The sequence below is a fragment of the Lactuca virosa genome, chromosome 9 (assembly GCF_052849685.1).
Source record: "Lactuca virosa cultivar CGN04683 chromosome 9, Lactuca_virosa_CGN04683_v6, whole genome shotgun sequence".
Taxonomy (NCBI): domain Eukaryota; kingdom Viridiplantae; phylum Streptophyta; class Magnoliopsida; order Asterales; family Asteraceae; genus Lactuca; species Lactuca virosa.
In genome coordinates this window covers 89,747,650-89,762,622 of record NC_136434.1, presented here as the reverse complement: position 1 = coordinate 89,762,622, position 14,973 = coordinate 89,747,650, and the positions used below count along the sequence as shown (strand labels likewise).

The window sequence follows — 14,973 nt, the reverse complement described above, 5'->3', positions numbered from 1 at the left end:
AAGCTCTTAAAAAGCTATATGGATAAACAATCACAATGCATTCAACCACTCTAGATAATTACTTTTTGGTACGAATTTAACCATATCTAAGTTTCTGGAATTACAAAGTACTCCTCGAGCAAACAGTTTTATCAAGTTATATTAAAATTTAGTCATTAAAATATGATGTTTCAACTCTATTTTTTTATAGTTAACTAGATCAGGGACGATGGGAAATGAAAACTCAGTTCAAAAGCAAGTTCCAAAAGTATCTGCTGCCGAACAGAATGCAAATTCAGTTCAACTGAAAGTATTTGTTGATGAAAAGAAGAAAAAGGTGATGTTTGCAGAAGCAGAGGAAGACTTTGTGGAAATCCTCTTCAGTTTTCTCACTTTGCCTCTTGGAACAATCGCAAGACTCTCAAGAAAATATGAAGACAAAGTTGGAAGCTTAACTTCTCTATATGAAAGTTTCGAAAATTTAAATAAAAAACTTTTCTTTAAGTACTGGTATAAGGATTGTCTAGTTAATCCAATAAATTCATCTGCTAATGTTTGCGAGAAGCTTAAAGTAAATCTAAATGGAACAAAGTCAATCCCTTGTCAGCCTGATGCAATCTTTTTCAAAAAGAAGGGTAGATTCATCATTACTGACGATCTCAATATCCTTCCTCTCGTGATGGACACAAGCATTGCACTCCTTAATTCTCTTGGTGTTGAATCCATTGATTTACTACATGAAAGAACTATATATTTTGGCTTAAAAGAGGTACTGTTTTTGGTTTTGATTATATCACCAATGTTTTTTTTTAAATATCGTTTTATATAATATCCCTTTACAAATTATAATTTCAGTTCTCGAATCTACTAAAGTGGACATTATTGACAAATAATCCTTTGACAAATATGGTGGTTGGGGGAAGTAAGCCATGTTCAACATTGTTCACATACTCTACACCATGTATATCACCTTTCATGGCGGGTGACTCTAGCCAGACAACAGTAAAATTACTTGTACAAAAATCAAAGAAGGTATTATGTGCACAAGTGGAGAATCATTTTGTGGAACTTCTTTTTAGCTTCTTAACTATCCCATTGGGTGCATACGAACATTTAACAAAGGATATGAGTTCATCACCCGTGGGTATAAGTAATCTATATAAAAGCATTTCAAGTTTGGGAGTAAGAAAATACTTGAAATCTGAGGATGTGAAGACCATATTACTTTGCTCAAAAGTTGCAGTTAATTACTACTGTGTCACTGATTTGCTTCCGATTTATGAAGTTAATACACAACCAGGTCGATTCCTTAAAGAACAAGCAACATTCATAGTGATCTGATAGTAACAGCTTCTCAATCAATAGCTACAATTTCAAACTTCGATGCACCTGGTGTCCCTATTGTTGATATGGAGTTTCTTGACCTCTGCATTGGTGAACAAGAGGTAATTAAGCTATAATAAATCCATTAATTTAGTTTAAATAATTTGCATGAAACTATTTGCTTTGATTAAGCAGGCACTTTTACTTCTCAAGGTGTCTCTAATGTCAACATCAGCTTTAACTGATTGGCTAAGGGTATTACTATATAGGAAGAAACCAAAGGTAAAATCATCAGTTGAATCCCTTACAATCTATTTTAGGCAAATTACACCTATGTGTCTATCTTTTTCGTTGTTATTCCTTTACTCTATATTATTACAGTTGTGATAGTTTTCTGTTTTAGGGTTATTTGCTAAAAATTGCTTTCGCTGAAGATGGTGGAAGAGATTCAGAAGAAGATGATTTTACTTCAAAAGTGAATAAATATTATAATGATACATCATCCATGCGCCTCGCAAAATCCATGGTTATTTATTTCTGGAAAACAATTAAAAAAAATATTTTTTGCCTTAATCTGAGAAAAAACTTATGAATATTAGTTTAGTTTGTCTTTTCACTTTTCAAAATTGTCAAAAATTACATATTGGTTTATGATAAAAAAATTGTTTAATAAAATTAGTGAAAAATATTATAAGAACATATAAAAAAGCTATAAAAGTAGGTAACTAATTGTACGCTTAAATGTACATGATTAAGAAAAATGACCAGCAAAAACTATCATCTAGATTGGTAAAAGAACAATTTAATAGGTAAAAAACATTGTGTGTGTGTGTACGCTTAACCTCTTCCCATTCGCATTTTATGTAGATGTGTACGTATTATTTAAACACATAGTTGATAAAATGAATAAATTTATTAACTATTTGATACGAACCTCTTCCTTGGCATTGTGGATGCGGTTATAAGTTATTGACCTATCACTATTCACTACAACGATTTCATAGTAAACGGCAAAGTCAAACAGTCAGGATTATTATTTATTATCCATATTTAACTAGTAGTTACTTTGCTTTCTTTCATTTATTTTCTTTTGACCATTACAACCAATCGATGGGTCACTCCAGGAATTGAATCCAAACATAAGTCCTATTCTCATGAGACCAACCACCGAAAGGTTGAATTATTAATTAGTTTATATTCTAAAACAAATATATGAAAAATATAGTTTAACAACACTTGTTATTGAAACAGACTAGAGAAATATAGTGAAGAAAATAATCAAGATTATCTTTATCTTCTCTTATGTTTATCTTATCTTTATTTGTTCCTAGTTTCCTATTAGGATTCTAATTTGATTTCATGTTTATCCGTTTGGATCCATTGATGTATAAATAGTCTTTAGTTGATTGAATGAAAGATAGATTTGGAATCAATTGTTCTAGTTTGAACCCTATTTCGTTTTCTATATGGTATCGGAGCGGGTCCTCTAATCTGCTGAATTCACAAACCAAGAATCGCCATGACAGGACAAATAGATGGCGCCGGAGGGAGTGGGAAAGACAAAGCCAAAAACCCCTCTTCTGATCCAGATTCGCCATGCTATATTCACCCCACTGATTATCCATGTCATATGCACGTGAATAGTCTGAATGACAATAAATACGCAGACTGGTCTCGGGAGATGAGTGACTTTCTCATCGCCAAGAATAAGGTTGGCTTCATTGATGGAACTCTTCCAAAACCAGCAGAAGATGCACAAGAATACAGAGCATGGTTGCACAGTGATGTTATTGTCAAGGGATGGATCACATCTGCCATGGAAAAAGAGATCAGAAACAGTGTAAAGTACGCAACGACTGCTAGATAGATTTGGAAAGACCTCCAAGAGAGATTTGCAAAAGAAAGTGCTCCACGGGCTTATGAGTTGAAACGAACTCTAACAACCATGAGACAAGCCAATCAGTTTATGCTTACTTTATAATGACGAGGGTCGTATGGGATAAATTGAGTTCGTCTCACCTCTACCAACATGTACCCTCAACAATTGTTCCTGCAACTTAGGAAAATGACTCATGGGGTCCAAAGAAAAGGAACACATATACGAATTTTTGATGGGTCTCGATGACAGTTTTGGGACCATAAAAACTGCTTTCTGCCGAGCCATCATGTTGAAATGCACTTCCATATATTGGACAATTTTACTAAAAAGAGCATTCGCCAGTGTATTCTGGGATTTAGGGGGTGGGCTGGTGTCCTTAGTGATAAAACTGCTAAGGTCAATGTCTGGAAGCTTGTTACGAAGAGAAGCTAAGGCACAAACATAATCAAAATCCATACCATATATGTCACTATCCCGTAAGATACGGTCTTGCAATACCCAAGATTGGGCCCTTGAGGCAACAAAAGCATATGAGGTAGCCTCTACTGCCGAGTGTAAACCCAAGACACCAAACTTAATGGGTGGGGAATCAATTCGCCACTGTATGTCGCCAAAGAAAGGGCCATCACAAACCACAATTTCCTCAATCGCCCCTCGCAACCCATTGTCAAAGAACAATGCCGCCTCCTCCATGTGAATGGTTTAGCATGTCCTCAGCCTAAAGAAAAGTTTAGCAATAGCCATACAATACCAAAATACAAGGAGCTCACTCTGCGGTCTAGACAATTTTAGGAGAAGACATATCAAATTCATAGCGTTTTCAGCTCTCTTTATGGCTAAGCTGCTAATGAAACTAGCATCTCTACTATCAGCTCCCCCGAGAAGTTTCACCCCTAATGGCGGTCTCCCAATGTCAACCGGGTATAGCCCCTCACGCAGCTTCCTACCATCACACGATGGCAAAAAGAGCTCGGTTTTCTTGATATTCAACCGAAGGCCCAATTTTGGGCCAATAACCTTAATGATGTCTAACGCTTTGGCCACCTCCTCCGAATCTCCAATAAGTATGTCATCATCAAGGTACCATGCATGGAGAAGAAGCTTGCAATTGTCTATAATATTATGCAAGAGCGAGTGCAACACAAGGGCAAAGAGAAGTGGTCCCAAGGGGTCTCTTTGTTGAACTCCATTAATTGACCAAATATATGTCTCCTAGATACAACCTTGCTCCTTGACCAGATAGCAATTCTATCCACAAGGATATAAAAGGGCACCTCAGTCTGACCTCATGAAGTAATGCAGATCTGTCAACAAGGTTAAAGACATTGGAGAAGTCCACGGTAAGCATGGAAAGAGACCCGTCATTATGACACTCACTCAACACCCTATTGACGCTATGTAATACGGCTTCAGCGCCACCCCACACCCCGACCCCGAACTGAAAAACATTGAGATGCTTGGCCACTTCTTTACCAACACCTTTCATAGCCAGTTGGAAACCAAACGTCTCCATATAGTGCCTACTGCAATAGGTCGTATTCCCTTGTTAGGTTTTAAGAGCGGTGTAAGAGGAACAGAGGCAACAAATTCTGCCAAACTCGAATGGAATCTTCCCCCCTAGCCATATATTAATCGCACATGTAATAGCACGTAGGAGGTCGTTGGCTATAATTGAACATTCGCCACAAAGAGCATCTAAAATGTGTTGAGCTCTCAACATATCTCTCCCACACGAGGTTCCTTTAAGGAATGATTTAATGTCCCTAAGTACATTGTCAATATCCACTACAAGGGAAGGTACTGACCATATGGTACTCAGCATGGATGGTGGTGGCTTGTGTAGATGCTTACCCTCCAATGACTTCGTGGTATCATCCCTGTATGGAGCAAACCCGAGGAACATAATACTTTCACTGCTGCTGTGAAATGTGTTGGATTAGTGTCTAAGTCCATAACTATTTTGGTATGTACTTGACCCGATTGTGAGCATGGTCCTTTTGGGTTGCCTTCACCATAGCAATTTGTAGGATGAATTAAGAAGAGAAAGGTTTAATTATGATTTATTAATATATTATGAGAATAATATATTAAAGGAGAAATCATATTGTTTAATTAATATTAGTCAAGAATTAATTAAGAATTAATTTAGTGGCTAAAAGAGATTAATTAAACTTAGGGGAATGGAATTGTAACTATAAGATAATTGCAATTGGGCTATGAATCACCTTGGAATTGAGGTTGGACGAAATCTATGGGTAGCCCATATGATTTTCGTCCAAGGCATGTTCCAGAAGGGGTCCATGGGCTGCTTAGGGCTTAAGCAGTCAAATTAGGGTTTCCTTGTTAGATAACCCTAATTGCCTACCTATTTAAAGGCCCCTTGAGACCCAAAAACGTGGCAATCCTTTTGAGAGGGTTTTCTGGACGTTTTTGGAGTTCTCATTCTCTTTCTTCTTCATCCAGTTGCTTAGTGGTGTTTGTGACTCCATTAGAGGTGCAACACTTGAGGCACTAAGCTTTCTGAAGCCAAGGAATTGATTGTTATTGTAACAACGTAAATTTTCAAACAATTTTTCATTCTTAAAACAATATTCATTCATAAAAAAACCCATTGTATCACATAATATCTCAATGAACAACCCCAGAATCTCAAGTACATAAATCTTCATCAGTGTGTACAGACCATGCCGGCGCCTTCCCGTGATCCTCGCTAGTACCTGAAACACATAACACAACAACTGTAAGCATAAATGCTTAGTGAGTTCCCCAAATACCACATACAACACATACGCCTTTCCAGGCCATAACTCTGTGGGATCTTCTGATCCAAGTGTCTCAGGGGACTTCCGTCCCGAATCCCGGTAGACCTTCCGGTCCTACCAGTATCGACCTTCCGGTCTGTAACCTCCTGACTTTCCGGTCCATGTCATACATAACATACATAACACATACATATCACATAACAGCATATAGCACATACATCTCATAGCATACAAGACCTTCCGGTCACACATAGGTACCACTCTAGGTACAGTATAGTGAGAAGACTCACCTCCCATGATGTCTAGTAAACCTTCTGGCTTGATAACCTCGATCGAGCCTCCGCCTAACACATAAGGCAAACATCTCTAATTAATACTTTCTCTTGTTCTCATCTCTAATAATGGGTAGAAGACCATTCTACCCCTCCCTGACCTCTCTTGAATCAGCTTGACCAAGACCCCATGGTCAACTGAAGTCAACTCTAGTCAATGGTCAACTTTGACCAGACTCGTCGAGTGCACTCAGGTGACTCGGCGAGTCCATGCTTGTCCTCTGAATCCTCCTAAGGTCTCACTCGACTCGTCGAGTTAACCTTTCACTCGACGGGTTACCACTGGTCACGAATCGCGGGGCAGATCTGTTTCTCTAACTTATAGATCTGACCTTCTTACACCCAAATATCACATAAAGGTTCAAACTTTAAGCTCATGCAACACTCTTATGCCCTTATATGAAGAAATAGCTCCTAAAATGGCAACCTAGATCCATATCTCCAATGGAACAGCATAAAGCAGAATGGTTGGGACTCTCTGGACCTCTTAAGGTCCAGATCTAAGACTTATTCCACCTTGGGACCTCATAAGCTTCGAATCTAAGCTAAAGAAGTAATAAGAAAACCCTAGATTCAAGAAAACCACCAAATACATAAGAATGAGTATAGATTCATACCTCCTACAGCAGTCCCATGTGAAGAGATGCTAGATCTACTGCCCCCATCTCGTTCCTTGCTTGAGTCATGCTCTTTTCCTTCCACAAAACCCACCAAATTACTTGATTTCATCATAAGAACTCTCCCAAGGCTCCAATGGTGATTTAGGGTTTCTCACAGGAGATATGAGGCATATCCAAGGTCATAAGTTTCTTTAAATAGGCTCCAACCCCGGAACTTAGGGTTTTCTCTGCCCAGCACCTACTCGGCGAGTCCATACTTGGACTCGTCGAGTCCTTTCATTAAATACCCGCAATCAACTCGACGTGACTCGGCGAGTCAGACTCTCGACTCGTCGAGTCCCTCCTAAATCCTCCAAATTGAAACACAAACTGACATCCCCGAAATCCCGGATGTTACAGTTATTGCTACATAACAATCAAAGGTATTCTCTAAACCCTAATTCAGATTATAATATGTTAGATCTAGGGTTTATAGCTTGGATATTCAATTGCATGTTCATTAGACAAACTAGATCCAAAAGCTATTAGGGTTTGCATGTACACCATAGGAATGATGTAGTGCTCAAAACCCATCAAAATGCCCATCTACAACCTTACGAAGACATTGCCTAACGTTGGTGTGGCCCGGTGTTCTATCCTCCTGAATGTACTCTTCCTTTTTTCCTTGTTTCTCCATCCTTGCATTGTTAAACAAGTTTTAACAAACTTGGTTGTACCATATTTCGTACCCCAAGTTGCTAATGCACTTAGGATATTACGTTGTTGCAAGGACTTCCTGTTCCCAGACCTACTTTCTTGCATATTCTTGGGCCTGAACACCTATTAAGTACACCTAGGAAGAATTAACAATGTAACCATGCTTAAATGGATATGGGATGAGCAGCTACCTTGGAAAGGGCTACTTTTAAAGCCTGAGAGAAAGCCATATGACGGTTATGAGGGATGCTTTTGACTGTGGTGATAGGTAGCTTAAACACACGATCAAGGAGTTGAGCATCCAACACCAACGCCTCATTGAGGTCGACCTCCAGTTCATTGGGTGTCGACTTTTAAATACCAACAATATATCCGTTCATTTCATCAAACTCGCCATTAAATTTTACAAGACCATATGAGTGGCAACACGAGCGGCTTAGGGCATGTAGGCTCATACAATCCCCATATATCCATTGACCAAACTCCTTTAATGTTGCTGCTAATGGGTTTTAAGCATAAGAACAATCCTATGTGCTCATACAAACCCTAATGCTTGGATCTAGGTTTCTCTATTGTACATGCAATGAATCCAAGACTTACAAACCCTAGATCTATCAAATAAGAACTGAAATAAGGGTTTAGTAATTACCTTTGATTGTTATATAGCAATAACAATCAATCCTTGCTTTGATTGGCTTCAGAAAGCTTAGTGCCTCAAGTGTTGCACCTCTAATGGAGTCACAAACACCACTAAGCAACTTGGATGAAGAGGGAGGAGAGAGGAGGCACCAAAAACAGCTGGAAACCCTAGAGGAACTCTTAGCCACGTTTTTGGGGCATAGGGGTCCTATATATACATGTAGGCTATTAGGGTTTGCGACTAGGAAACCCTAATCTGACTGCTTAAGCCCTAAGCAGTCCAATGGACCATTCCAGAAGGCCCTTGGACGATTTCTTTATGGTCCTCCATATAGAATTCGTCCATTGCCATCTAATGGGCCCTAAGCCCAACTTTGTAACTATCTTATAATTACAATATCAGTCCCCTTAATTTAATTAATCTCTTTTAGTCACAAAATTAATTCTTAATTAATTCTTGACTAATATTAATTAAACAATATGATTTCTCCTTTAATATATTATTCTTATAATATATTAATAAATCATAATTAAACCTTTCTCTCTCCATAATTCATCCTACATATTGCTATGGTGAAGGCAACCCAAAAGGTCCATGCTCATAATCGGGTCAAGTACATACCAAAATAGTTATGGACTTAGACACTAATCCAACAGTCTCCCACTTGGATAAGTCTAATAACTATTATGTGTATGACTTCAGAACCTGATCAACAATCGTAGCTTCCAAAAGCCGCTGTCAAATCTGATCTTATCAGATACGCGTGTCCTTTAGATAAGGGATTATATATTCCTCCATTCTACAAGATATCGTATAGACATGAGACATGGATTGAAATCATTCTCTCAGTCTATGTGTCGTTTCCCGATTTCCGATTTATGACGACTGACTAATTGAACAAATTAAATCAGTCCTGGCCCGGCCGAGCACTTTCCTTTGTCATCACTAAATCATCGAGGGGCCCACAGATATCGCTTTTATCCCACCTTGGGTAAAAGGAATGGATAAACTTTGACTCAAATGCTTGCTTGCACCTACTAATCGAATTACACACAACAATAAGTTTTATAACACCAAGTTACTGGTGCGTTTACTTATCATCAATGTGCAACCGACCAGCAAATAACAACTCACACGTCTCGGTTTCAAGAATATACAATGTTATCGTCTCACCAATCACTCGTGATAAAACCATGAATTGATTCAAGTGAGCGTGGGTTTAATCCAATACTTTAATCTTATCAAAGCACTCATGAACTCTGCAGCAAACTTGTGCTATGTCTAAACACTTTAGACAATCTACAGACAGATTCATGACAGTCTTCCTTCATACCTACTTCCAACGTATGACCGACTGTGGAGGTTCGAATAACCTAGTTATTCTTGGAAGTCAAAACATGCAAAATGAAACGCAATAATAATATTAATCCTATATGGTCCCAAAACTTTTGAGCGTAAATAAAAACACTTTTATTTAAACACCATATTGATTACTCATTATTCATTGCTTACTGTTTCAGAAAATCAACTTATTACTCGAATTATAACCACAATTGTCCCATGCTCCAAGCATGCACCCTTTGGTTTCCTATGGTCCATACTTTGTGAAATAGATCAATTGAAAAACTTTTCCAATGGAACTCATTTCACAATACCCTAATCTTTATTAGTATAAGAATACCAAATTCTTGCCACTTTTAGAATATGTCAGATTCTAACATTTTATGCAATGATTCTTTCGTAATGTCATAGCACAAAAGTCACCAAGACCTGGCTAATGAAATTACAAGGTATTCTATCGGAAACTGTTACAAGAAAATTCCATAGACGTGAAGTCTCACATTCAAAGTACATTCCTTTGAACATCCTTCTCGCATAAAAGTTTCTAATCTAGACATATTTCTTAATATCCAACTCCCATTAATGGAAACATTTCCATATTTGCCATATGACAACTCATTCTTAATAGAATCTTATCTATTCATAATAATGTTAATATAGTCCATCCACTACTATACTTCCAACTACTCACAAGCGACAAATCCTCAGTGAACCTCAGATCGTCCTTTGATAGTTGTTTAATTATTTTAGTCAAAACCGATTCTAGTCCTTTTTCCCTCTTAATGCCCTAGGCATTTGAAAAATTTTAGAATGGTCAAATATTATAGCATATGCAATCGATCCTATACCCGAAGCGTATTGGACACGATGCATAATGTCTCACATAAAGACGTGATACTTTATCAGCCTTCTGCCATAATATTTTATGTGCCCTGTTCCCACAATTCGAACTATGAAGAGGGATGCCGTAATCATAATCGAATTTTGAGAATGCACTATGTATCCTTGACTATATTTATTAACGTTTCTCGATCTAAGCTTTAGAATTTTGAAACGAAGTATAATATTCTCTCCCTTAATTATAGCAAAACAACTTTTCAACCCTTGCAACTTTGCAAAGTGAATCTTTGTTTTCTATAATTAATATTGCTAACTTGCAATATTTACCATAATAATCATGCTCCCACTAACATGATGATTATTTTCTTACCAGCATAACACTTATGCTCCCACTAGATTCGATATGTATTCTGAAAACAATTGAACTTCTAGAAAACAATGCTTATTGAATTCCTTAAGTTCATATTTCTAATACCTAATGCTTTGATAAGCCTTTATCTAAGCTTTTTAAGCTCATACACCTTTGCCTTAGATAGCTCACATGTGTGTCTAAACAATTCAGAATTTAGTTACTAAGTCCCAAATGTTCAGATCAATTGCCAAATCTCACAATTCGAACTATGAAAAGGGATGCCGTAATCATAATCGAATTTGAGAATACAATTTTCACAATTGCTATCTTCTTAAAATCTCTCTTAGTGAAAGCATTTCCTCATAATCATTTTCATGAAGGAGGAAAACCTTATGACACTTAGATTTTATGATGTACGTGTTCCTATCCATGCGAATTTGTCAAAACCAAAGTTTGCGACAAATCCAAACTCATATGGACCGAACGTGCTCAATCTCGATTTCTTGCCTCATGGTAACATGAATGCCCACCATGTCTTCCAAGCAACTCACCCTTTCGTATCAATGTACTTTCCATCGATCAAGGTGCTTTTTCTTTATGCATTCAAATGAGAACTCATAGAACTCACATGCATAATTAACTCAATTGGAATGGCACAGAAAAAGAGTATGTCATCCACGATAGGTTTTAGACCTCAAGTCGTGTGCTAGTGATGATCAATTAGGTTTAACTCTTGATTTGTTCTTGAAACTTTTCAAGACCATTAAGACTCCCACTGACTCCTTGACATATAAGATTCTCTTGTCAAGCGACATTCCTTGACAAAACAAATATTCAAGAGTTAGTGTAGTTTTTATCAAGACTATCACTTGGTTCTAGTTGGTCTTTGTCTTATCCAAGACATCACAACTTACCAATTTCAAATGTGCAAGAATAAGAAAACTTTTCCAAATTCCACATCTGACGAGTGTTATAAACCTACTTAAGACTTGTCACTCAAGTCACAATCTTGACTCTAAGACTTGATATTGGAACGAAGTATGATTGACTTCTTGATTTAACCATTTCCACAATTCTCGATTCCTCTTCTTAGACATACAAATGCACTAAGACTCACTTAGAGGATCAATTGAGATATGGTTCTTAATCATTAAGACTTATCATAAAACACAATAAAAGGTACTATCCCTTCTTCTTGGAATGGAGAAACTTTTATCTTTCTGCCTACTTGATTCTTCTTATTCGTTCTGCTATTGATTGAAACTCTTTCGATCAACTCAGAATTATACTTAATCTTATAAGTATAACCATATTTACTAAACTTTAGTAAATCATGACGAATATCTTTATCACTCTTGTGGTGGACTTGATCAACGCACAACCTAGTGTACTCGATCTCCTAGTCCTTCTCTTAACACTTTGTCAAAGAATTAGTCTAATTTCCAAATATGAATTTTCTCATTCATCACACAACCAAGTTCCATGACTCCAAGTTTCTGTCCAACTGAAACTTGGGCGATGAGAATCTTCCCTTATTTGGCAAATTCTAGACATTTCCACAAATAACCTAATTAAGAATCAAATCCATTATAGAAACAATTAAACATCAATTTTTTTCATACACACCATTGCAAGGATAAATAAATAAGACAAAATCAAAATTTATTTTATTGCGGAAAAACTTGTCCTTACAATGTAATTCAACTGAAAAACGATGCTATTACATATTTCTTATCAATCTATCCTAACTCTAGAGAATCAGCTCAAAAATCTGATCCTCGAGTCCATGCGATCGAAATCTATTTCTTCATGATCAGATTCAGCACGCTTCTGCCTTAAGCTTCCTCTCTTTTCTTCGATCCTGCATAAACATCAAAATGTAATCTTATCACATCATGTATTAAAAATCAAAGAATAGGAACTTATAGAGTTAGTTAATAGATTTTACCTGAAGTAGAGCCATACGTCTTGACTCTCCCATCTCTTAGATCTCTCAGGTAAACATGGCAACTTCATCTCCAATGCCCCTTCTCTTAGCAGTAGAAGTAGATGGACTCTTTTGGAATGGCACAAGGAACTATCTCAGAATTTTCCTTTTCTGGATTTCCAACGTCACCATTTTCAATGTCCATTGAAGTTTGGGAGTTTGATTTGCCAGACAAATTTGCTTGATCAGCACGCCAAATCATTTCTGATTCAGCAGCTATAAGCAAATAGGTCAAATCAATGAGGGTCACGTCATGGTCCATCATATAGTACTCTCTAACGAACTCACTATATGATTCAGGAAGTGACTGAAGAACCCAGTCAACAGCCAACATTTCTGAGATATCGACACCCATCATACTTAACCTATCAATATGTGACTTCATCTCTAAGATGTGTGCACACACAGGTTTCCCATCTTCGTGTTTACTTGCCAAAAGGGCTTGAGTGAGCTTGAACTTTTCAAGCCTTTGAACTTGTGGGTTAGGGAGAATAATTGGAGGAGGTGGAGGAAGTGAAGTATGACTCTCATTTCCTTGATCGTATCGTGGAACGTCATCTTCATTTGGAAAGCTTGTTCCAACGGACTTGGGAAGACCATTGTAAGATTTAGACATCTACAAAACGGGAGAAAATTCAAGTTAGTTGATAAGAATCCTTGATGTAACACCTAAATGAAACATCAAGGCTAGGATCCAACACAACATTCTACAACCTAGAAGAGGGATGTCGTAATCTAGTTGCAAAATATTTGAAGGTAGGTAAATGACGATTTACCAATTCCCACCATGAAAAACGAAAAAGAAATTTAAGTTTTAAATGAATTGAAACTCCTAGATCTTTTGAGATTCATTGAACTTTTCAATGGCATGTTTAATCTCGATTATGCCCTTCTATTTGTGACTGGGATGCCGAGGATCACAAACAAGGTGTGAATAACCATACGAATCACGTGGTGCACCCAATTGCTACTATCACCTAATCAATGTGCCGGTTAGCCACACACGCTCCATTGATCTATGATAAACATCGAGCCACCCTTCTCCACCAATGTCAATCCCAAATTAGTGTGCCGGTTAGCCACACACGCTCCACTAACGTTTGACAAGGGTACGAAGTGTAATTCCATGGATTAGCATACAAATTCACATTTTGCCCTAAAGTAACTAAGATTGGGAATTTTTAAAACCATTTAGTTACTTTGTACTTCATTATACTTATAATGGAAGGTTTCGTCCTATCCTACCCGTTCGGCTAACGACCCTCCACTAGTCAAGAGTACGGTGGGTAAGAGTGGATACCCATTCAATCGCCATTTTATAGGCAATTTCCTTAAACACCCCTTATAGACCAGCTTCGTGAATGAGGCCTACTAACGGTAAGACTGACTCTTTACTCATATATATATAATATTAGACTTTTAATGTTACATATATATAGTGTAGGGTGTATTTTACACTTTTAAAATACTAGGTGGTTTTATTAACTTTCTCTTTTAATTAAACTTAAATTAACTTAACAAAACCATGAGGGTGTAATTTGAACTTTTCAAAATACTAGAGTTTTAGAATTTAAATATTACATAATTAAACTATTAATCAAAATTTTAAATTCCAAAACTTGAGGGCAAGTTTTGAAACATTTCAAAACATTAGATTTTAGAATTTAAATATTTCAACATTAAAATTTTAATCAAAATTTTAAATTCCAAAACTTGAGGGCAAGTTCTGAAACTTTACAAAACATTAGGGTTTAACTATTTAATTTTCAAAAACAAAACTTTTAAGTTCAAATTTAAACTATAAAACCTAAAGGGAGTAATTTGAAACTATTCAAACTTACTAGGGATCAAATAACAAATAATATAAATCAAACAATTAATGGGTTTTAAGCATAAGAACAATCCTATGTGCTCATACAAACCCTAATGCTTGGATCTAGGTTACTCTATTGTACATGCAATGAATCCAAGACTTACAAATCCTAGATCTATCAAATAAGAACTGAAATAAGGGTTTAGTAATTACCTTTGATTGTTATATAGCAATAACAATCAATCCTTGCTTTGATTGGCTTCAGAAAGCTTAGTGTCTCAAGTGTTGCACCTCTAATAGAGTCACAAACACCACTAAGCAACTTGGATGAAGAGGGAGGAGAGAGGAGGCACCAAAAATGGCTGAAAACCCTAGAGGAACTCTTAGCCACGTTTTTGGGGCATAGGGG

General features: G+C 37.0%; 2 protein-coding genes across 2 annotated transcripts; both read left to right on the top strand.

Annotated features, from left to right (window-relative positions):
• The first annotated feature begins 208 nt into the window (after positions 1 to 208).
• LOC145139505 (uncharacterized) lies at positions 209 to 2,657 on the top strand. The gene is made up of 6 exons (XM_079073305.1): positions 209 to 748; positions 835 to 1,279; positions 1,345 to 1,424; positions 1,498 to 1,584; positions 1,706 to 1,828; positions 2,634 to 2,657. The coding sequence occupies exons 1-6, from the start codon at positions 209 to 211 to the stop codon at positions 2,655 to 2,657; spliced, it is 1,299 nt and encodes a 432-aa protein (XP_078929431.1).
• A 164-nt stretch (positions 2,658 to 2,821) lies between these two features.
• On the top strand, positions 2,822 to 3,169 carry LOC145139504 (uncharacterized). Its single transcript, XM_079073304.1, has one exon. It carries the CDS (start codon positions 2,822 to 2,824, stop codon positions 3,167 to 3,169), a length of 348 nt encoding a protein of 115 aa, XP_078929430.1.
• The last annotated feature ends 11,804 nt before the right edge of the window (positions 3,170 to 14,973 follow it).